The sequence below is a fragment of the Oratosquilla oratoria genome, chromosome 36, assembly GCF_046742065.1.
Source record: "Oratosquilla oratoria isolate Oo_2021 chromosome 36, ASM4674206v1, whole genome shotgun sequence".
In the NCBI taxonomy this organism is placed as follows: domain Eukaryota; kingdom Metazoa; phylum Arthropoda; class Malacostraca; order Stomatopoda; family Squillidae; genus Oratosquilla; species Oratosquilla oratoria.
In genome coordinates this window covers 37,007,079-37,032,097 of record NC_134812.1, presented here as the reverse complement: position 1 = coordinate 37,032,097, position 25,019 = coordinate 37,007,079, and the positions used below count along the sequence as shown (strand labels likewise).

Sequence of the window (25,019 nt, the reverse complement as noted above, 5' to 3'; positions counted from 1 at the left end):
TGGCGGTAGAACGCCGGGCAAGACCTTCAGCATGCTTGAAAATAACATTACATCTCATCCGTCGGTGCTCCAAGCTAGAAAATAAGTAATCTTACGAAAGAATCTTGTCTCACTGACTTAAAATACTCGAGTGATAATATCTTCATTATCTCTTATTATACAAGTTTACTTCGGTGCCTATAATACTATATTTATATATTTTTAATATAATGTGTTAACGGTTGTAAATCAAAATGCATTTTCATGTCAAAGAATAGAAGTCTGTTGTCATAAGTAATGATTTAGAAGCTGTAGACTTTTATCTTAGACTGAATATTCAAAAACACAAAAATAGTAGTTATATATACTTAATATTTCATTATATTCTGGAACATCTTTAGTCAAGTTATGATCTGTAGGAGACTGAAGCCGCAAGAGAGAAGTGAATACTACTGAAATATTTAGAACATCACTACAAAATGTTCTTAGTCGTACTCAAGGCTTCCTTTCCTTCCCATCCGTCTTCCCATCTCCTATCCATTCCGACCATTTTAATGACTTATTCTTCATATGATATACACATGAAAAAGAATACACACACACACACACTCACTCTTGCAGAAGACAGTTTTCTCCTCTGTTATTTCCAATGAAATATCTTTTATTCACAAAGCAATGCCTGAGCGATAGCCCTTTACAAAACATTTTGATCTTCAGTGTGCACGGGGCCTTGATAACATGAATGAACCCCTGACAAAGGTAAGCATTCAAACCCAGAGCTAAACCAATGGATATCCTCTGTTAGCTCTATGAATTGGATTTTATTATACTGTAGACAATGTATCTTTGATGGTTGACTGTGTTTTGTGTCCATAACACGGCATAACTAATAATTATTTGAGAGTTGTTGTTGTTGTTTTCCGTGTGTTTAGTGTTGTATTAATCGTTGAAGGCTCTTTCGATAACAAAAAATAAATAGGTAGCCACAGTAGGTGTCACTGTTGATATGAGAAGAAAGATAAGAAGTCTTGTGATGAGAGGAGAAATATGAAAACAGAGGCACCGAGTCTCCTGTCCGCTGTCGGGGTTTACGCACACAATTGAGTTCTCCCTTTGGTGTCCAGCTTAAAGGACACCAATCCAGGAAATGTCTTTTGTGATATATAAAGAAAAAAGTAAATAAACACATAAATAGACAAATGAATAAATAAATAAGTACATAGGTAAATAGATAAACAAATGAGTAAGTTGACAAATAGCTAAACATTTCAGAAAAAGATTATCAAAGAATGTACGCGCACCAGGAGAGGAAAGATGGCTTGGGCAATATTCAAATGTAAGCTGAGCGGCTGACTAGACGTAGGTTGAAAAAAAATAAATAAAGAGTTACGTAACCTGACTATGGATGATTATTCATTAATCGTCCGATCATTTTCCTTATCCATAATCAATGGAGTGCATAAGGCTCCCTTTTCATAAAGTAAGAGTGAGACGCAAAATAAGAGAAAAATTAAACACACGGCAATATACATATATCTGTATATATATACTGTACACGAAGATAACTAAATCTATCATCTTTCATGCCGGTGTCCTACTCTGCAAATCTTATTCTGGCTAATCTTAGACGACTTTATACAACTAACTGATCGTCCCCAGAATAGGACGGGGGTAACATAAACCAAAGACATCAAATCCGGTTAAGTTCTCCAAAGATCTTACTTCTGGCTGCAAGCACTAGAAGTCCCTTATTTAACCCAGTTCTTGTTGTGGTATACGATAGACGGATCGCCTGGTACCCCAGGGAAGCCTCTGGAATGAAGGGGTTGGATGAGCTTACCTTCCAGACCTTCAGAGAACGAAAGGAACCTGCAGTAACTGGAGGACTCATGGACACGGATATATTTGGGTGTTTTTACTACCTGGTAACTGTAAGAGACCACAGACGTCTTCCAATGAAATACTGTCGAGAAATGAGCATCCACTCTTGTACCTGTTCATTGCTAGGTCTCTCTTCCTTAATTGAATAAAACTGCCTGGTCTTAGGTAGAATAAACCCCCTGAAGTGTACCACGGGCGCAAACGGGTCGAAGGATCTTTTTTCCCGCTGGAACAATGAGTCAGATTTCAAGAAGAGCAGCGGCCGTTGATGAAGAATGTGTACCTACTAGGAGTGGGTACACATTCTTCACCAAAACGTGAACCTGGGCTCTGTCTGGGAGCTTGCCAAAAATAGCCCATAGGGCTAGTGGAGAAGGGTGAGTGTGGCCATCTGTTGCCATGGGGTCTTCTTCCCCTCCACCACTCTCTCCGTTTTTCAATCATCCCGTAGGCTTTTGTTTTTTCTGCTTAAGCGTTGGGACTGTACAGACAGAAGGAAAAATACTATACATGTGATACAGATACTTATAAAAGTATTTAGCATTTTTTTTTAGTAATGACCAACACTTCTATCCTTGAGAGGAATATTGCACCAAAGAGAAAGTTAAGGAGTGTAGCAGAATAGAGGGTAGAAGTTATGAGTGATAATTTTCTTTAAGATATTAGTCTTCATTCGTAAAAGAAGGCTTGGTACGCAGGTATGTAACCAAAGTCCCTAAAATAATGACTGTATGAAATATGTTGCCAATATCACCTACGGGGTACTCATGCAACCCTGAATCTGTGTGTGGAGGGAGAAGATCTAAACACAAGAACATGAAAATAAAGGAGACTGCAAGAGACCATAAGGCCTACACTAGGCATACATGATTTCATGCATTTTGTTACAGAGGTGACACAAGTAGTAATGTATCTCCAGCAATGAATAATGGAAAGTTTGAAATATGTTTATACCAAGAATGAAATATAAAGAATAAAATGCACTCTGCTGATTTTGCAAAGAATTATTTAGTAGGATTCCTTTAGTACAAAGGGTTGTCGGAAAAAAAAGGCAAAATACGACAACAGTCATCTTGAGCAAGGCCCATCATATTATATTTTAACCTTTTGAGGGGTGAAGATTTTCTTCATATGAATAAAATCGTTTAGTATTAGCCAGAACAGATACAGAGGAGTGATACACATGAAGAGGCTATGACAGAACAGCACCGTCTGGCCGAGGGTCGGGTCAACTACATTGGAACTGCAGGGATGCAGTCTCCAAACAAAAGGTCACAAATGAACACAAGAAAATGGTACAATTACCCATTATTCGTAACCGTGTAGATCAAAGGATCTGTTTTATGAAAACAAAGACAAGTTCCAAGCCGCTTGGATGAAGGAAAGGATAGTAGACTCGACACATCTCTCAATACGACTAGACTTGATCTAAATACATTCATTTATTGATTTGCGTTGGGTCATATTCTAAAATATTATCTTTATAAGGACACATCAAAGCTCCAGCCTACTAATGGAATTGAATATGCTTGAATTGTCGTTATGATGTCATTCACCCTGGTGGTGGAATCATACGAGGCGACATGACGTCATTCACCAATAAACGCCATGATGCTCAGCTAATTCCTGTTTGTCTTGATCTAAGAAAACATAAGAAGAGAATATACCTGCTTTAACTGCTTTCTTTTTACGGGGCTGATATGTATTATATAATTGAAATAATATTTAAATGATGCCATAGCATATAAATTAATTCAGGTTAATCGTGATCATTAACCCATCACATGTTATCAGCTTACAATAATCCTCCTTATGATCTTTGATACCTGGCTCAAACATTTCTTTATTTAATTCAGTTCACTATATTTTCTTTTTAATTTTTTGGTCAGGGAAACATTATCATGTTATGAATAACAACAAATAGTATGGGTCAGTCCGTTGACCTTGTATCTCAATGACATGTCAATGAATTCTATGATGTGTTACCTTGACTGGTGGGTGAACAGAAACAGCTGAGGCACAGTTAATTCAATGGAATACTTAGTCCTCAAGCTTTCAGCTCAGAATAAATGTGGTAATGTTAATGCATTACGTTAGCAAATTTTCTGTGTCTGAGGAATTAGAAAATGTAATGTCACCAAACTAATAACATTCTGAACAAGCCCATACATCCTACAAACCACAGGGCAGCAATTTACAAACGCCGTAGCGAACTGCATAACGTTTTCCTACCCTAATTGAAAATGTACTGTATGAAAGATTGAAGACTATAGTTTCGAAATTAATTACATTGATTTAGAACCAGCTAAACGGAGTATCTTATAGCTCTCTGTATAAGATATATATATCCAGTTGTTATCAAGTATCTCCTGGGTCAAAGACGACAAACCCAGCCACACCTACAGAATAGGAGTATGTACTCTAGTCTAAATGTAAAAAAGAAAAAAAGAAAAAAGAAAATAATAACGCTTTAATGGCAGCTGCACATGATAAGAATCTAGCGAAGTTTTAACACAGACAAAAACGTCGTTACAGATTAAGACATGTTAGCCAATCGTTTTTTGTATAAGCCTACAAAACCTTTAGGATCACAGTAATATTATGCACACACACACACACACACACACACACACACACACACACACACACACACACACACACACACACACACACACACACACATATATATATATATATATATATATATATATATATACATACTCGTATATGTATGTATATATATATATATATATATATATATATACACATATATATTCATTCATTCGTATGTGTGTTTGTGTATGTGTGTATATATGACGTATTCAGGGAGATATTTGGTTAGTCACCGCAATTCAGCAATTTAGATGAAAAATAGATTTTCATTTCGTTGCCGATGATTAGCGCTTCTATCCTTGGGGCAAAATCTTACCGAAGAAGTTGAATCATAAAGCCTGCAAAAGATGGATTCGAAGAGGGCAACACAGAAAAGGGATGATAGAAGTTAAAAGTGATATTCATTCTTTTTTTATTGGAGAATCCCCTCCAATTAGAAGAGTGAGTTTGGTTCATATGATTGTTAGAATTTGACTTCATAAAACTTATGAAATCAACACCCCACACAGGGATGAAAGATAAGATTGACTTCATTCTTTCCCTATTCACATTTAACTTAATATCAATGTTGGGTTTTTGTATTATCGATTTGAAAGTGATTTCAGCTGCCATGGATATTTGACCAAAAACGACTTAAACGAGATTTTTCCGCCGATAAAACATCATTTTGCTATGATGGGTTACATCTGTATGCACTGTTTGTACTAACTTTCAGTGGACATGTATTGACACATAAATGCATATAAACTTATAGCAACATCAATCTGTGTTCTTATCCTATCCTATCGTGGAGTCTACTTTTCCTTGTTTTCCCCGGTGGTGAAGCAAGATCTGTTTCCTTTGTTAGCCTCTTAAGTTTCCTAACCATCCTCTGACATTGCTGTACCAAAACCATCAATGTTTCTCGTCACATTGTCAAAATGAGTAATCATGTACCTATATGTTGAAAAAATAATAATTAGACGTCGCTGTGCACATGAGTACAGTACATACATACCAAGACCAACGTCTCCAAAGCACATCAACAACCTCGTTTCCAAATATATGTGTGTATATACACACACACACACTCTCACACACACACATACACACACACACATACACACACACACACATATATATATATATATATATATATATAATATATATAATATATATACATATATATATATAAACATATATGAATGGAAAAGGTGGTAGAGAAACGCAGGTTGGAGTAGGAACACTATATTACTAATTACTAACGTTTCGACTGCAAGTATTTTTCAATGACAACGTTAATTAACAATCGAAACGTCAGTAATATATTGTTCCTACTCCAACCTGTATTGTGTGTGTGTGTGTATATGTATATATATATATATATATATATACATGTATATATATATATGTGTATATATATATATATATATATGTATATACACGTATACATATATATGTGTGTGTGTGTGTGTGTGTGTGTGTGTGTGTGTGTGTATACATATACAGTATTATATATATATACATATATATATATATATATGTGTGTGTGTGTGTGTGTGTGATTAACAATTCTGCCAACGCGAGTTGAACACTAGGTTGTGCGCTATGAAGCACGAGCTTAGGATGTTGCCAAACACGCTACGAAATATGTATGAAAGGGTGGCTTGTAACTATTCTTTCACTACGTGGTGCGGTAAATACGAATCTATTTCACTGATTTGTTAGTCATAACACAAAGCTGTTAATTAAACTGTCGTAACAAATCCACATGCTTGCCAGATGGCTCTTCTGAATAAAAGACTTAGTGAAAAATACTATATCTTATCTTACACGTGACTTGATATCAGAGAGTTTGAGGACTAGTTCGAAACCACCCTAGTTTCTAGATCCTTCCTGTCTCGTTTGACGACGTCCTAGCCTCATGCTGTACGAAAGAACGAAGAAGGGTTTGAGTCATATAGGCAGAGCTTATTAAAATGTAACAAATTCACATACGTACGTATATATATATGTATATATATATATATATGTATATATATATATAAGGACGTGGAGACGGTGGCACGAAGAGAGGACTGGAAAGAATTGACAGAGAATAGAACCATCTGGAGAGCCATAGTGAAAGCGGTGAAAGGCCGTCCGGCCTGACAACCGACAGAGTTTGTTGTAGAATAATATATATATATATATATATACATATATACATATATATATACATATATATATATATATACATATATATATATATCACAACAAACACCACTGTCGTAAAAAATAAGTAGTGAAGGCACTGGTATTTACTGCTTCCCTTTATCCTTTTTGTAAGAGGCTGCTATTTAAAGATAGCATCCTCATTCCACTTTGTACTATTGAAGAGGATTGCAGCTAGCAGTCGAAATATATAGACTCGCTTATTCATCTCTTTCTTCATTCCAACTGTGGTGTTAGTTGTGATTAACAAATTTATTTCTACATTTCTCTCCAGTAATATATATATATATATATATATATATATATATATATATATATGTATGTATATATATATATAAATATATATATATATGTATATATCTATATATATATATGTGTGTGTGTGTGTGTGTGTGTGTGTGTTTGTATTGTGAATTAGGATAGCTGTTTCTCTCTATAGTTCATATCACATAAGATAACGTCAAAAGTAAGTGGTAAGGAAAATAGAATATATTGAAGATATATGAACACCCCAAACATGAATATGCAAGGCAGGAGTACCTTGGTCTTGGGTCCTCCCTTCCACTGTCCCCTCCCAATCCAATCGCTCCCCCCCGGAGCGCTGGTCATTATATTAATGGCTACTTCACCGTTTACTTGCTCTGATTCATATTAAAGTTAGCGACACGACTCTGTACTTTGTACATGTTTGTGATTCTACCGGGAATACTGAAATTTAATACCAAACTGGTTTTCGTTGTCACTAAATGTTTGGAATAGACAGTAAAGTGTTTGTGAACAGAAAAAAATAATGCTAGTTTTGTCAGTGTGTGTGTGTATGGGTGTGTGTGTGTGTGTAGAAGCAGTGAAAATATATGTCACAAAGCGCAGCGTAAAGATTAAACCAAAATAAGCTCAATTCTTTCATTATGGAGGAGTTTTCATCTGCTAAATAAAATCTCCTGGCGTCAGCTAGAAAAGTTGTAAAAAGCAGTGATAAAATTCTTAATAATTCTCTTTTTCTGTTTGATTTTATGAAAAGAAAATATTGGAAAATTTGAAGAAAAAAAAGGTGAAGAATTCTCGCCAGGAGATGGTTTAGAGCGACATTTGCCACATGTGCCTGGGTAAGTAGCAATAGTTACCTGTAACTGTTGGCATCGAACTTGGGTTCACGCAATACAAGGCGAGTGCGAAGCCCAACGCTTCATGACAGCACACTACCTGTAGTCGACCTAACGATTAATTTGTTTATTTGTTTTCATGCTATTTACATGCTGTTCTGATGTTTATCATATTTATTCTTTTAAGTTCTTCTTACATTGTCAGTTTCAGACGCCTGTTATCGAACTCTTCGGTACCATGGGGGGAGGGGGGGTTACCACGAAGATGATTGGATAAAGTAGTCTGACGGCAAACTAGAATAAAAAGATAAAGTGTCATCTTGTATGGAAGGCTTTAAACTCTCCTTCTGTCCTATTCACCACCACATCGGCTTATCATCCTTTCAAGTCATCATTTATTTTTATCCTATAGACTTCTTACAATATTTTCAGTTCTTCTTCCTCTTCCTCCTCCGTCTCCTCCTCCTCCTCCTCCTCCTCCTTCTCCTTCGCCTTGGCTGCCGATGCTCGGTAAGTACCTCCTCCTCCAAGAAGACCTTGAACTCTGCTGGCCATAGTGAGTGTACTGGGTTTTAATTCAGTAGTTTCTGTAGAGGAATTGCGGTGGAGGGCGCCTTGTATATACAGTATACATTGGTCAATAAATGGCTTACCTTTATAGGTGTGTAGGTCATGATAATAATTTTTTTTATTTTTTTTATTTACTGTATCTCGGTATCAGTCATGTTTTCTTTCTTTACCCTTTACGGCAAAGAGGTTCTTGCAAATTGAAAGAATCGTTCTGCATTAACTAATATGAAATAATCAAATATGTCGAAATCGGCATTAAAGTTTCTTAGACTGAATAAAATCACCTGGAGACAAAATCCTCAATTATAACGTAAAGGTTTAAGCTATGTTGTTAATGAATTTACTAACAATATTTTTGTAACCAGTGTCTTGGTTTCCTTGTGATAAAAACAAAGCCTCTTTATTGAGGGTCAGTGTTCACATATTCTTTTTTTTTACATTTAAAGGTAGATGTCACTTGTTGCTAATACATTCATCAAAACATTAATGATAAGGGTTTCTATAGTGCAATTTAGCTTAGTACATAGTCATCAAAAAATTCCTGCATTTGTTAACCTTGACTATCAATTTTTATAATTTGATTCATATCATCTTTATTCATAAAGTAATATATTTACAAGTACTATGTTTAAACAAATATTCTGTCCAATAACTTACACACAAAATCGAGCTCACAATTTCAAATTTGCAAATTTGCTTTACATTATGAGAACTCATTGTTTCATAAAAAATTGCCATGTCATTCCGATTACATGGTGAATGGTGTGTCAATTTTATCAAAAAGATTACTAACTTCCAAATTCTCCCAAAATCTGACTTTAGACTAATTGTTTTGATGATATTTTTCAGATAAGTTTGATAGTTAAGTGTATCAGAGAAAATGATTGAGTCCATTCAGTCTCAATATTGGTGATAGATTACTGAAATTGGGTATTCTATGACCCATCATACATCATCAGAAACACAGCGTTCCATAGGCATCATAGCAGTTTTTGCACAATCAGTTAGTCGTATTTGCATAAATCCATTTCCTTTAGTTAATTTAGTCCCATTACTTAAAACATTTTCATCATCCCTACTGTAAGCCAGACTTAATTATTTTGTTTTCATATGTAGGGATTAATTAGTTTCCCTTAAAGAGTATCTCTGTACCAATGCACTGTTGTAGCAAACAGAGACTATATCATTTCATATGACTTATATAGATTATGTCTTTTGCAGCATCGGGCCCCGGGCAGGGTAATTTGTGAAGAGCCAGCAACCCACGACGCATGCGCAAAGTTCTCACCAGAGATATTCTACAGTTCGATGCAGAACGAGATGAAAATGTTGAACTTTGTACTTAACGCTTCAAGATGTGGTAAACAAGAAGTGGGTGACTACACTGTATGAATGAAAATAAACTTTGCCCAAAAATGCTTTCGATATACTCGTAGAAGAATTGTTGTATGGATTGCGATAGGGTCTTTCATGGAAAAATGTGCAAAGTGCCGCTATAAGCATATATATATAAGTGTTACTGATATAAATGAAAGCAAGTGTGTGGAGATGTGTTTGTAAGCATATACGTTCATGTTTGCATACGAAATTCTCATACGGTCTACATGTCTTTAAACATATGTACGCGGTATATGTGCGTATCAATATGATTACGTATATGTATATACATGTATGTGCGTGTATGTATGTGTATACGTACATCACACACACATACATGCACACACGTATTATGAGTATACATGATTTCCACACTTCTACTCCTATTCCTCATATGAGGATATTCCTCTTTGGAATATGTATGAATATGAATATATATTAGTATTACATATATTCATACATGCATACGTACATATGCACATACGTACATACCTACATACATAAAATGTATATATGCGTATATATATATATATATATATATATATATATACATATATATATATATATATATATATATATATATATATGTATATACATTTATTGAAAAACAGGCATATACATTTTACTTGGGCATGTGAATACACGCACACACACAAACACACACACACACACACACACAAACACATATGAGTGGAAAATGTGGTAGAGAAACACAGGTTGGAGTAAGAACACTATATTACTGACGTTTCGACTACAAGTCTTCTTCAGAGTGACAGACAACGTTCATTAACAGTCAAAAAACCAGTAATATGATATTCCTACTCCAACCTGCGTTTCTCTACCACGTTTTCCACTCACTTGTCTAACCTTTCCTGTAATATATATATACAGTACATTTGTATACATGTTTATGTATCTGTGTGTGTATGTGCGTGTGTGTGTACACGCATGCTGTATGTACTATATGTGTGTGCCTACTGGTATTGCTGAGCGCATGCATGTGTGTAAACACACCTATAGACATATTAGTGTATGTTTATACGTGTGTGCCAACGCTTATCTCTGAATGGAACTAGGAAATGTAAGGTCAGCTGATTTCACTCTGAAGTACATATACCCTTAACCATTGAAGTGGTACTGGAAGACTCTGATTAACCAACTAAATTCCCTGTAATGGTGTCGTCAGTTAAAAAGATATATCTCCGTATACCTTTGGATAATTATGGCCATGTTGGTGAGTCCATGTCTGTGATGAAGGTGAGCAGGGAACAGGAGGCTCGAAGACTAAAGCCGTCCCTCCGTCGAAGAGGAAAGGTTGATGGAGTCCCCCAGTGATGTTGTGAATGGGTTCCTGTGGAAACTCTTCTGATCGGCCGAATATTAACGTTTACTTAAACCATTATTTAGTGGTGATTATGCTTGTGATGCTGATGATGATAATGATGATGATGGTGACGACGACGATGATGATGATGATAATGGTGATGATGATGATGATTAATGATGACTAATAATGATGATTATGACAACCTTGATGATGTTAGTGGCCATGGTGTGGTGCGTTTGGCATGTAGCGACAAAAAAAAAGCGCCGAGTGTGTTTAAAAAAATTATGCCTGTTTGTTTTTTCATACTAATATTTGCTCATTTGTACATAGTCGCTTGATCTTCTCCTTGATCGCCTGATGCTCACTCATAGTAAGGAATGTATGGAATAAAATATAAATAGATTAATTAAAGAGGGACTCTAAAGTGAAAACTGTCAATTATTTATGACAAATTGGTGTGAGACGGGATGGGAAGAGGCGCAATCCTTCCTATTGGCACATGCAGTTTAATTTACTGCAAACGCCCCAGCTACCCTCACACCACCGCGCTGCGACCGAAATCCAACGCTATGGCTTGCTGTGTGGAGTGCACATGTGCATATCATATCATACTGTTAAATCTTAAGGTTTATTATTAGCACTGCAACACTTTACTCTTATGTCCGTTACTGTATACCGCATAGTTTTAATGACGTCATATCGCCGTTCGCTAAGAGTGGCGCCACAACACTGGACTAGAGTGTGCGCTGCATTGTGAATCTTGTGTATTTTTAGTTTTTACTTGTTTTTTTTCCGATGTTATTGTCAACGCGGCGTGCCCATACTACTGACAGGATAATACTGTCATCTGCACATCAGAAACTGTATCCAGAGTTGTGCGCCACTCTCAGCATCCACTTGTACATGCAATAATGTTACATGCCTTCGTAATTGATCCTGTGCTCGCTCAAGTCTTTATGTCATTTCTCCCTGGAGACACTACATCTCCATCATTTCCTTCTCTCTTCATCGTTTTATTAACGATGTGATTCTCCTCCTCACTTTATTATTTTTCCTTGTGATCTCTTGTTTTCTCCCGTCTATGACCACTTTGCTCCCACTCTGATCCTCCATTCCCAATATCTTCACACAAACCAGTTTCCAGGGACCGGATCCAGCAAAGACTTTACTCCTGAATGATGTTATATAGAGGGAACAAGCTATTTACATCCCAAACTGGGCTCAGCTCTGTCCGGCTATGCTGGATGGTGACCTGATCGGCGTTTAAAATAAATATTGTCATACAAAGTTGCAAGTTACAATGTGCAGTGTTATCCTGGATCTGGTCCCTAGACTGTTTAGCTTCACTCAACGCCGCCCCCGAAGAACATTTTTTTTATTATTACTATTATTATTATTATCGTGCCTTATGAATTTGGAATGAATAAACATTTATAACGTTCTTCGTGTCTCATTCGTCCTTTGCCAGCTCGATGGCGTTGAATGGCATTCGTCATAAGTGAATTCCCCGTTGAACGAAAACTTTTCAGTCTCGTCTCAGCTTATTTACATTGACTCTTTCAATCACTGTTATTCTCTCTTTATCTCTCTATCTATCTATATATATATATATATATATATATAAATATATGTATATATATATATATATATATATATGCTAATAAGAACACGGTTATGCGTGTTCGCTTGTGCAAAGTAGATTACTTGGAAAAGAGAAACTAAAGAAGCAGAGCGCTTTCGTATATTACATCCAGTGCAAAAAGTACTTTTTTGCACTGAATGTAATATACGAAAGCGCTCTGCTTCGTTAGTTTCTTTTTTTTCAAGTGGTCTACTTTGCACATATATATTTACATATATATATAGATAGGTAAGGATGTTTATACACACACACACACACGGAGGTGCGGCAGTACCTGGTTCGAATCCTGCCAAGGGCCGAAATTATTTCGGTATCGCTGCGCTTCGGGTCGTTATTCCGACTCTCGTGGGCGGGGAGTTGGGTGTGTGTGTGTGTGTGTGTGTGTAAGGTCATAGCATTACCCATAGATCGGTCATACGAGCTCTGAGCTCTCCTCCAGGAGGGAAATAGCTGTCGATCACGAGTCCAACACGTGATCCAACGACCAAGGTGAATCACACACACACACACTCATATATATATATATATATATATATATATATATATATATATATATGTGTGTGTGTGTGTGTGTGTGTGTGTGTGTGTGTGTGTGTGATGTTTTTGGGATTTTATAAATTTGGAAAAGGCTTATGACAGGGTAGACAGGCTGGCACTGTAGGAGGTATTGCAGATATACGGGATAGGAGGAAAGATTTTAGGAGCTGTCAAGAGTTTTACGAGAGTAGTAGAGCGTGTGTCAGGATTAGAAATGGAGAGAGTGAGTGGTTTCAGGGATGTGTTATGTCATCCTGGCTGTTCAATTTATACATGGATGGGGTGGTGCGAGAGATAAATGCAAGGGTGGTGGGTCAGGGATTGGAGATGGTTAAAGAAAATGGAGAAAAGTGGGAGATAAGCCAGCTGTTGTTTGCTGACGACACTGCGCTTGTAGCAGGATCAGAGGAGGGATTGAGGAAGTTAGTGACAGAGTTTGGGAAAGTGTGTGAAAGAAGGAAGTTGAAGATAAATGTGGGTATAAGTAAGGTGGTGAGATGTGCAAGGGGTGAAAGTGGCAGCAGACTTAAGTGAGTATTAAGGGAGAGAGACTGGAGAGTGGATAGTTCTCGATACTTAGGTGCGAATGTGGCAGGAAAGGGAGGAATGGGGGTGGGGGTAGAATATAGATTGAGATAAGCGAGTAAATGCCTTGGTGGATTAAAAAGTGTAATGAGAAATACACATTTGGTAATGTATGCTAAGAGGTGATTGTATGAAGGAGTGATTGTGCCGACAGCACTGTATGGGGCAGAAACATGGGGCATAAGAGAGGAAAAGAGAAGGACTTTGAATGTGTCTGAGATGAGGTGTCTGAGAAGTATGATAGCGGTTACTAGGATGGATAGTGTGAGAAATAAGGAGGTGAGGAGGAGACCGGGGTGGAAAGGGAGCTGGGAGATAGGGTGGATGAAAGAGTATTGGGATTGTTTGGACACATGGAAAGAATGAGTGAAGAAAGATTAGTAAAAGAGGTGTGGAAGGCAAATGTGGAAGGAGTGAACATGAGGGGGCGACCTAGAATGAGAAGGATGGATGGGGTAAAAAGGGCTTTGGGGAAGAGGGAAATGTCTGTTGAGGAAGGACGGGAGAGGAGAGAAGACAGGGGTGTAGAATGGCTGCATATGGATGATGTTGTGATCCACGAGGTGGAATGGGTGGAAATTGGGGGTGAGAGAGTATGTGTGGGAAAAATTTGACGCAGCCCGAAGGGATTTCTCCCCGTCTTCTTTTCTGCATGAGGGGACGAAGAGAGGGGGGGGGTCGCCGATTTAATGAAGCGGCCTTGCTGTGGATGTGCTGTGTCTTGCGACACTGTTTCTGACCTAGGGCACGGATGACCCGTCATCCAGGAGGTGCCAAGATAAGAGGGAGGGAAGAGGGTGGAGGGGAGTGGCGTGTGATAGGGATGGAATTGGTGGGAGTGGATTTTATGCCTTTGTTTTTTGGTTACCTCCCTTGCAATGGGGAAAAAGCCTTTGGTGTATGTATGTATGTATGTATGTATGTATGTATACATATATATATATATATATATATATATATATATATATATATATATATATATATGCAAAGTAGACCACTTGGAAAAAGACACTAACGAAGCATAGCGATTTCGTATATTACATCTTCAGTGCGAAAAGTACTTTTTTGCACTGAAGATGTAATATACGAAAGCGCTCTGCTTCGTTAGTTTCTTTTTCCAAGTGGTCTACTTTGCATAAGTGAACACACACACACACACACACACACACACACACACACACACACACACACACACACACACACACACACACACACACACACACACACACACACACACACACACACACACACACACACACACAAAAATATATATATATATATATATATATATATATATATATATATATATATATATATATATATATATATATGCTGTGGATGTACTGTGTCTTGCGACACTGCTTCTGACCCAGGGCGGTGGGCAGGGTGCAGGGATGACCCGTCATCCAGGAGGTGCTCAGATGAGAGGAAGGGTGGGAGGGGTGTGGAGTGTATTTAGGGATGAAATGGGTGGGAGTGTTTTTATGCCTTTCCCTTTTTGGCTACCTCCCTTGGAAGGGGGAAAAAGCCTTGGTATATGTATGTATATATATATATATATATATATATATATATAAGTTTATATATATATATATATATATATATATATATATATGTATAATGTGTATATATATATATAACACATATATATACATATATTTATATATATATATATATGCACCTATATGACTATCAACTTTTCTCTGTCCGCTATAACCTAGGGAAGACTCCTTTCACTTAGTTTGACTTGCGATCAACTCTTGCTCTTTATTACGACCTAGATGCAACGTAAATCACTCATACAAAACTTGGCCTCAAGAACAAGCAGGTTAGAGCACCTGCGCCCCTCTGCCAAACATACTCCAAACGAAGGCCGGGAACAAAACAACACAGTGACAGTTATTAAGCGGGCAAGCGATGGGGAGGTGCTCAGTGTTCAATCGATCCCAAGTGACGGTTTTCAATTTGTTGGTCATTCGAATTTGAAATTGGATGTAGGTTAACGATCAACGCTTTCAAATCGGTAAGTAGCAGTGAATTTTACTTTTGCATCGTTCACGTTTGTTGAAATTTTACTTTAGGCAATTCTGACACGTGTGTCTATCATCATAAAAAAAATGTAAACTGGAACTTTGTTCACACTGTAGTGACTCTCTTCACATATTTTTCTCTCTAGTATTAGAAGACTTTATCGAATTTATATTGTAATGGTTAAAGAATTAAGACTATTACAATCAATCTCTCTCCTATAGTAATGACCTTTATGGAATTCGTTCTGTCTAGTCTCAGACGATTTCCATCATCATTGCGAACGTCACCGTAATAAAGGCTTATTTTCCCTACGGAAGTATCGTATTTCAACTTCACGTGGCTCTGTTGTTAAGAAATGGACTTGCAGAAGTCCTAAGTAAACAGCAAATAACAAAATAGACTCTATACTATACGGGAGTAAAAGCGTTAGTAATATCACTGAATAGATATATGAAGTAACCACAGAATGGTTGTTGTTGTTGTTGTTGTTGTTATTATTGTTGTTGTTGTTGTTGTTGTTGTTGTTGTTGTTGTTGTTGTTGTTGTTGTCGTTCCCTAGACTGTCTGTCCGAGCAGTCCCGCCTCCCCAAGGAATGCCACAGCCGAAACTGGGTTTTCCCACAAATCCTTTATAGAGTGTATGTTGTGTTGTTTGCGTGCATGATTGTGTATAATGCAGTCTTCCATTATGTGTTGTATGATATGGGGTGAAGTGTTACATCCTGGGCAGCTGTTCACAATGCGGTCATCCAGCCTCTTCTGGTAGCTTGGAAGTGCTGGGTGGTGGCCGCACCTGGCCAGACTGCGGTGCGGCCACAGAATGGTAGGTTGCACAGCTGAAATAAGTTTCAGAGTTAAAAGGAATAAACTTCTCTTGACGAAGAAAGTAAACCTTGTGAAAGTAAAGGATAACAAGAAGGAATTTCAGGTGAAAGTTAAAAACATATTCGAATCTCTTGAAGAAAATGAGGAGACCATCGTGGGCATGAATAGTAATCTATTGTGTATTATTTACGTACATTTTATAGAGTATAACGCCTATGTATTGGAGACTTGGACAATGGAGACGAACCAAGGACTGCGCAGCGAGGAATGAAGAAATCAAATAAAGGAAACAAAGCTAAAAGACTGAAAATGTGGAAGTTGGGTCAGAAAGACTGGAGTGAAAGCTATTGTAGAAGCGATAAAGGAGCAGAAATGGAATTGGGGTAGGGCAGTTGGACAAATATGAAGGTGAAAGATGGAGCAAGTGTATTACTAACTAGACGCCGCGAGGCGGGAAGCATAGAAGAGAAAGACCAGACTTAAGAACATAAGAATGGAGGAGACTGCAAGAGACCATAAGGCCTACACTAGAGAGTTCCATTTCCCTTGCCACCTTTCATCCCTATCCATAAACTTGTCTAATCTTTTCTTAAAACAATCAATTGCTCCAGCGCTCACTACATTGTTACTAAGTCTATTCCAATTGTTAACCAATCTATTGGCAAACCAGTTCTTGTTTATTTCCTTCTTAAACCTAAATTTGTGCGGTTTAGACCCTTTACTACGAGTCCTGCCCTGTTGTCTTAATAATATGACCTTGTCGGCATTACTCTTGTTAAACCCATTAAGCCATTTGAACACCTCTATTAGATCACCTCGTACTCTTCGTCTTTCTCTAAAGAGTTTAATTAAGGTGAAGAAACTATACAGAGAAGTTTGCAAGAGTGACGTGGTAGAGGTTGGCTCATTCGTGCGACTCATAGAGGTGTTTGGGAAGGAGGGCTTGTTCAGCAGTAAACTAGGAGTTGCTTATTGATCGATCGATCGACTGCTTGTTACAACAGTGGCATTTGGACTATTAGAGTATATCAATATCTGGTGTTTATATATTAGTGTTGAAAATAACTAGAGTCAGAAATAAACATTGGTGGTCCTGAGAAAGTTTAACAAATCTATACCCATGATTACATACAAGAAGCTAAAGATAGATTTTATCCATGCCAAGTACGTAGTTTATTCTCTTAAACCTAGTTCCCAAAGAGAATAGATATTGGTATTCTTGAGAGACCTGAACAAGTTTACTCCTTGAATTACATACGATAGTTTGTGGGGTTCATTTTCTTGAAATTATTCTTGCTTGATGGATGGAAGAGCATCGTAAGATTACTGTTCTTTTAAAATTCTTATATTCTGGATTTTTTCTTCCATATAAAATGGCCAAGGTCCAGTTACAGAAACTCAACAGAACAAAAGACCTTTGTAACAAGACTACGAACGAGCACAAAGGAAAACGATATAAGTGAATATCAAATATTGATTGATAGTGAACTCATTTGTTATCCAAAGAGGAGCCCTCCACAGCTGTACTAAGGCCGTGTTCTTAACCTCTTTGGACCACATATTTCCCTAATTTGAATATAACCTTCAGACGTTAGCTGGAGCAAAACTAAAACTTAAAAGAAAAAATGTCAATAATGTCCCGGTGATCCGAAAGAGGTTAAAAAAAAATGGAAATTTCATTAACACGACCAGATACGTGAGAACGCACGCATCGCTGATTTGATAAATTTATTACGCCTAATGGCGGCAAGCAATTTACAAACTGAAGCAGTTACAGTGATGAATGTCGCGCAGGACATTGTGGAATATAAATAAATCAAAAGTCACATAACATATACAATACAATATACTATTTATATAATCCTTATGTAATTGTGATAATACTTAATTACATAATTATACGGTGCACCACCAAGATACAATACTAGTATGATATATGCATTGGAATTTGCATAGTTAGTAAAATGCTTTGCTCAGTAGCGGTAAATAAAATATAAACTTATTGAGTTACAGAAAGAAACGTGTTGCGTGGGACATAGTAGAATTCAAATTGATAAACAACCACCAAAATATGGATATCTCATTAGTAGTACATCTAAATTTTCATTCTGTAAGAGATATTTACAAACATATATTAGATCTTGTCCCTGTGGTAGTAAGTCTTTTACTGTGGGACATGCGAGACAATAATGTTCGAGTGTGTTGGCCTTGGCGAGGTGACACAGCTTGCAGGTAGAGTAGTGAGACACATCCTCAGTCTGGCAGACCTGCCACACTGGTCGGTAACCCAGCCGGAGTCTAGCACTCACTATATTGTGTCTACGGACCAGTAGTCCGTGTCGACGATATTTGTGTGAGGTGTCAATGAAGTTATCATAGTGCTGTATGGAGACACTGTGAGCTCGCTCGGCGTTTCTACGATTCGCTGTTAGGGTATGCATGGCTGAACACAGGATAGTTTTGTAATGACGTAAGGAGGGCGGGGTACGTATCACTGGTAATTCGAGATCACACGCAGCCTTTGCGAGACTGTCCACAGTATCGTTACCCGCGATGCCTACATGAGATGGCACCAATAAAAAGGACACAACCAATGTATTATCATGGGCATAGGCCAATCGACACAATATATCTCGCACTATATGGTTATCAGCAGGTCTTGGAGAGGAAAGGGCGTGAAGGGCAGACTTAGAGTCGCAGATGATTACCCCATTTAAACGTCTCTCAGTAAGGAGGGTAACAGCATCTAACAGTCCATTTAGTTCACAGTAGGTGGAACTTGATGTGTCGGGCAAGCGACGGCCAATCCACCCATCTCCCCCTGGTGGTTCCAGAGTGGGGGAGAATACAGCACACGCAGCACTCCCGTCCGCCTGCATTGAGCCGTCAACGTAGAGATGGTGTGCCGTGGGAACTGAGGCAGACACACAGGCGATGGTCTCTAGGACCAAATGTTTCTGGAGAAGGGGATGGGCCGTTTTAGACGTGGGAGTAAAGGAGACGAAAGGGAGAGGTTCTCGCCAGGGTGGCAATTCAGGTACAACCTCAGCAGCCGGAACATCAATGGCCAATCTCTGGAAGTCAGCACACACGGTACGGATAAGGTTACGTCCACCCGGCCGAAGGTGAGGCCGAGGCATATCAGGGTTGAGTGCCGCCAAGATGACGTTGGAGTAGTGAGGAGCCAGATGGGGAGAGCATAGACACTTGATGCTAAAGTAAGTGACATTAGCGTATATCCTGTCAACAAGTGGGGTCAAGTTAAGCTCAGTTAGCATGTTGACTATTCTGGTGGAGGCAGGACAGCCCAGGATAAATCGCATGACTCTGTTTTGAAACTTTTCAAGGGGCTGCAGTGCTGTCTTAGGGAGCTGACAGAGTGCAGGAGAAAGGTAGTCAAATACTGATCGTAGGAACATTATGTAGATGGTCCTAGCGACAGGGATAGAAACTCCTTTCACGTTGTTGGCAAGCCACTTGACAGGGATGAATCGTCGCTCTAATCTATCCAGCAGGTCTGTAACGATTGGATGGATACGTTGCCGTGCGGGTATGGTTGGGGTGACACGCACGGGGGCACCTAGGTAAGTGTATTGTGTGCAGTGTGGTACAACATTCCCTCCCACGGTGAAGACTGGCAATGTTCGAGGGTTGCGTGTAGAGAATATCCTACTCTTGTCGGGTGAAATTATGAGGCCACAAGCAGCTGATGAATCATAGAATGAGTGAAGGAGGACCTGAAGATTCTGGGGTGAGTCGGTGTGGATGCAAATGTCATCAGCATAACACGTGATTGTAGTGCCAGGGATGTCAGGTAGTATAGCAAGAAGGCGGTGAACTAGGACATTGAAGAGAAAAGGACTGAGAACGCCACCTTGTGGAGTACCTAAGTCAAAATTTCTGGAGGTACTGCATGCGCCCCTAAAAAGGACTTGAGCAGTTCTGTTGCTAAGGTAGCTTCTTATCCATCTCAACAAGTTACCCTTGATACCAAAAGCCACGAGTTGATCAAGTATGATGTCCCTGTTTGCAATATCAAAGGCACTCTTGAGATCGATGAATGCGACCACACTGGTGGGTGAGAGGCGGGTATAGAGATCGAGAAGGCAGTGGTGTGTACCTCGCTGTGGCAGGAAACCATACAGTCGCGGTGAGAGCTTGGATTGGAGACGAAATATCAGACGGTTGAGGAATATTCTTTCAAGCACCTTGCAGAAGCACGAGGTTAGGGAGATGGGACGAAATTTATCAGTGCCGGGTTTAGGTATGGGTACTATAATACTGGAGGTCCACGCGCTGGGTACGTAACCCCTCTGAAAGCACATATTAAAAAGCTGTAAGAGTGGGTTATCTGGGACCTTGTGGAGAAGACGTAGGACAGAGTATGTGATCCCATCTTCACCGGGAGCCGTCGCCGTACCTCGAGTGAGGGCACGCTGAAGCTCTTGTGGTGTGATGGGTACGTCATCCTCTTTATCTAACTGCAACAGGGCATCTACCAAACGGAGAGTACGAAGGTTCGCCTGGGAAGAGAGGGCTTCTTGAACAGGTGTTGGGAGGTTATCAAGGCTTGATTGTGTAGACCAGGTGTCAATTAGTGTCTGGGCATATTCCATCGGACTATGATGGAGTGCAGTGCGGAGTCGTTTCTTTACAATTTTTTTAATTTTGTGCCACATAGTTCCTACGCTGGTAAGATGATTGATGCTGTCAGTAAGGGCATGCCACGAGTCAGTTTGGGCACACTGTTGTAGACCTATCAATTCGTCACGTGACGTCTGATATTGTTGAAGATGGGCAGGAGATGGTTGTCTTTGGAAGGTAAGGCCATGTTCCATCGCCTTCCTTTCTGCCTGAAGTACACGGTCATTAAGCGACGTTGTGCGAGGCCGAGGACTACGGGTGAGATGAGGTCTGGTGACATATCGGGTGTAAAAGTTGTGTGTTGATTTCACCAGTGAGGAATATAACTCATCAGGGGAATGAATGTTGAAAGTAGGAAGCAGAGTGGTCATGTAGGAGATATACGTCGGACAGTATTTGGGAGGTATCCGGATGCAGGTGCGGGCATAAGAGGAGGAGGGTGTAGCAGGTACTGTGTAGTGGAGGCCAAGGGCAATGTGGTCAGAGAAGAGCACGGGGATGGGGAAGCACTCGACACGTGATGCTACAAGTCCTGATGTGAATATGTAGTCCAGAGTACCTCCACGGGAGTGCGTGGCACCACCAGTATCCCAGCGTGTGAGTCTGTATCGTCGTACGTAATCCAAAAGTCGAGGTCCATTCCGGTTAGGGATTGGAGAAGTATCACCCAGGTCAGGATGGCGCGCATTAAAGTCCCCCATGTAGATAACACCACGCAGCGTAGGTAAGGGCAAGGCAGCCAAGTTTATTCTTCCCGGGGCTGAGTAGACATTACACAAACGTAACTTGTCATGTCCTATTGCTACCTCCAACAGTTGATAGGTCATGTTTGCATCGATCGAGGTACGGAGAAGCTGGTGTGGTATCGAGGAATGTACATATGTTATGAGCCCGTTTCTGACTGGGTGGACATAAGAGACGTATCCAGAGAGTGTAGGAGCCTGTCTCTCGCCAAGCAAAGGTCCCACAAAGGCTTCCTGAATAAAGATGACAGTAGGGTTGTTCTTATAAATATATCCCTTTAGAGCTGCAAGTCTCATGTAGTCCCTTAAACCGCAGGCATTCCAGGAAATGACACGAAGCTCCATAGAACTATTGAAGGTTCCCTTTGACTTTGCGAGAGCTGTGGGTGGAGGTGGCGGTAGGGCGTAGACTAGCGTGTTGTACTCCATTTGATGGGGGGGAACGAGATAGTGGTTTCTGATTCGACGTATCTAGGTGGGAGGTGGCGGTAGGGCGTAGACTAGCGTGTTGTACTCCATTTGATGAGGGGGAACGAGGTAATGGTTTCTGATTCGTCGTATTAAGGTGGGAAGTGAGAGCATTAAATTTAGTATCAATTGAGGAAACAGTGGCAATCATTGCCTTCTGGCCCTCAACAAGAGTAGTGAGTATTGTATCTGTGGAGTCTTGTTTGGTGGCGAGATCGATTATACGTGTTTCAAATGTATCATACCGTTCTTCTAGGGATTTGCAGCGAGACATGAGGGTAGCGACAGCCTTACGTAGTTCAAGGATCTGGTCGGACTCCGACGTAGCAGACGAAGCACGGACAATAGGTATATTTAGTGTGGAGATGGGCGGTGGGGGGGGGAGGCGGGGCTGATTGCGTCACAGGGCGTCTGGCACAACCGTGCCAGACATTTACTCCTTGCTTGTTACATCGAGGGCACTTCCAGTGGGTGTTGGTAGGTGCAGGCTGGCTGGGTGGCTGTGAGGTACCGACGGCCAAGGTAGAGTCAGGAGGTGGTGGTGGGGAGCGATGAAGGCAGGTGCGGGAGTCGTGGGTATCAGCACACCATGCGCACTTCTCTGTTGCATGACAATAGCGAGATATATGACCGACCTGCCAACATCGGTAACACGTAGGTGTGTCGTTCTTAATTTTGAGTATTTCACAGTCAGGAAGGCAGGGAAGAAAACTGAAGGAGACAGTGGTAGGAGGCGGGTCGGTCAGGTTCCAAGACACAGCTATACGATTAATAGGAACGCCATTTTGACGAAAACGGCGGGCAGAGTGAACACCAGAGAGTTCCAGTGAGAGAGAGGGATCCACATTAGTAGGGTACCGAGTTATCAAGTAATTTGGATATTTTCGTGGTCTCTCCGGGGAGTCTTGTACATCAAGGATGAGAGAAAGAAATTCACCTGCAGTTACTTGCTCGACGTCTTGGCGGCACCGTGCGATGTATACGTACCGAGACGTTACAGCAGCCATCTTAACCTCGGCGAGATTTCTTTGGAGTTGAAATGTTTTACTGACTTCAGCAAGCCAACGAAGCTTCGTTTCTACGGATGGATTTTCTCTGAAAACAAGCTTCACGTAATCCGCACGGGGGGCAAAAGCTGGAGGTGTAGGTTGAGGAGCAGCAGCATGCTGCCGAGAAGGCAGTGTTAAGGAGGGTGACGGTTTTTTGTCGTTCCTGGGTGAATTAGGGATCGGTGCGGGTTTGGGTGTCTTGGCAGCAGGAGCGTGTAACTCACTACCGTTGTCAGAGTTGTCATCCATATGCCGCTTGCCAGACGTGGCAGCGACGTAGGCTTGACGGGATCCGTCGGGTGTGGACGGAACTATTGAGACAGGACTACATTGATTTGACGATGGCATCAAGGGTGGCCAGTGTTCAATGTTTGTATCCTCCTCCTCCTCACTGAGGGCTAGATCCATCTGTAGATCAGCAAGGGTGGCGGGTCCAGTGTAATCCATGACGTAGGAGTACAGGCGATGACGTCAACACTTAGCAGGGGGGTAATGATGACGGGTCATGACGTCACAAGAACGCAGTGCGCAGCAGCGGTCAGTACCGTCACGGATACCCGTCACGGCGTTCAATTTTCAAAGCTACAGAGATTATGTTCAATCACCAAAATTTGAAACGGCACTAGTTATTCACTGGGTCTTACTGTAATTTGCCGTTACATCAATGGGTGAGTGACGTACCCATGACGTCTCACACCTCGTATTGCGCATGCGCGGGTCTGAGGTTTTCGGAACGGGGGTGGGTATGATTATTGTTTTCCTCAATTTATACCTAATATCACTATGTTATCTGTTTATTCTATCACTCTCCGTTCCCTGCAAGTCACAGTAAGTTTCAGCACTATTAGGTGTGAGCGTGGCTCAGCAGAGCCTTCACAATTAACGAAAACTGTAGTGCACTTGGAAGTAGGTCTGTACACAATGGCTGCCGAGCTTGTTGTGCACGCATCGCAGTATGCACAGTCAGACCCCGCCCAACACGAGTGATAGGTACCTTAGTCCGTCGTGCAGGACGAGATTCGTGTTGGGCGAATAACAGGTCTCATGGGAAAAAATAGGTGAGGTTCCCAGACCCTCTCCAGACACTAGCACACAACCCGGCCGGGTATCCAAAACGTGCTATCGTTAATCATGGTCGTGTTTGGCAAATGTTGGGATATTTCACCTATTCGTGTCAACGCGAATTTCGTCCACGGTGAAGATGTGTTGGGCGAGGTCTTCACGGGTTGAGGGAAATACTTTTATTCCTGACTAGTTTCGCCTGAGTGGCTTCTTCAGAGGAATAGTGTTTGAAGTGAAGCTGGTAAATATATATATGGCAGAAAAAGGGGACGTGGCAATTTGTCTGGTTGATCCTCCACTTGACGTCATCTGCCGGCATGACGAGTTATCGCAGCGAGTGGACAAAATATCCGCCTGTTGGTCGTCGCGTGGCTGAGCTGTCCGTCTGGA

At 40.3% G+C, this 25,019-nt stretch overlaps 2 protein-coding genes across 19 annotated transcripts in view; one reads left to right on the top strand and one right to left on the bottom strand.

Moving 5' to 3' along the window:
• LOC143018964 (uncharacterized) overlaps positions 1 to 12,484 on the top strand; it is a 684,447-nt gene extending 671,963 nt beyond the window's left edge. For 16 of the 18 annotated variants that reach the window (XM_076174603.1, XM_076174617.1, XM_076174618.1 and 13 more), the window contains one exon: positions 1 to 1,378. This exon is cut by the window's left edge and continues 1,216 nt beyond it. In XM_076174603.1, the coding sequence (XP_076030718.1) occupies positions 1 to 85 (85 nt within the window). In that variant the 3' untranslated portion in view covers positions 86 to 1,378. Of the gene's footprint in view, positions 1,379 to 9,560 lie in introns of those variants that run through there. The other 2 variants (XM_076174620.1, XM_076174619.1) reach the window with 1 other exon arrangement.
• Positions 12,485 to 18,708: 6,224 nt separating this feature from the next.
• Positions 18,709 to 22,479, bottom strand: LOC143019116 (uncharacterized). Its single transcript, XM_076174812.1, has 3 exons — positions 20,646 to 22,479; positions 18,931 to 19,220; positions 18,709 to 18,771 (listed from the first exon to the last, which is right to left on the bottom strand). The coding sequence occupies exons 1-3, from the start codon at positions 22,477 to 22,479 to the stop codon at positions 18,709 to 18,711; spliced, it is 2,187 nt and encodes a 728-aa protein (XP_076030927.1).
• Positions 22,480 to 25,019: the final 2,540 nt, after the last annotated feature.

What these genes read in the sequence shown, in the direction of transcription:
- LOC143019116 (XM_076174812.1), bottom strand. Translation starts at nt 22,479, where the DNA reads ATGGAGTACAACACGCTAGTCTACGCCCTACCGCCACCTCCACCCACA. An exon ending in CGTGGCTTTTGGTATCAAGG is followed by an intron (nt 19,221 to 20,645) that starts GTAACTTGTTGA and finishes CATCTCATGTAG; the next exon opens with GCATCGCGGGTAACGATACT. An exon ending in GTTACCGACCAGTGTGGCAG is followed by an intron (nt 18,772 to 18,930) that starts GTCTGCCAGACT and finishes TATCTCTTACAG; the next exon opens with AATGAAAATTTAGATGTACT.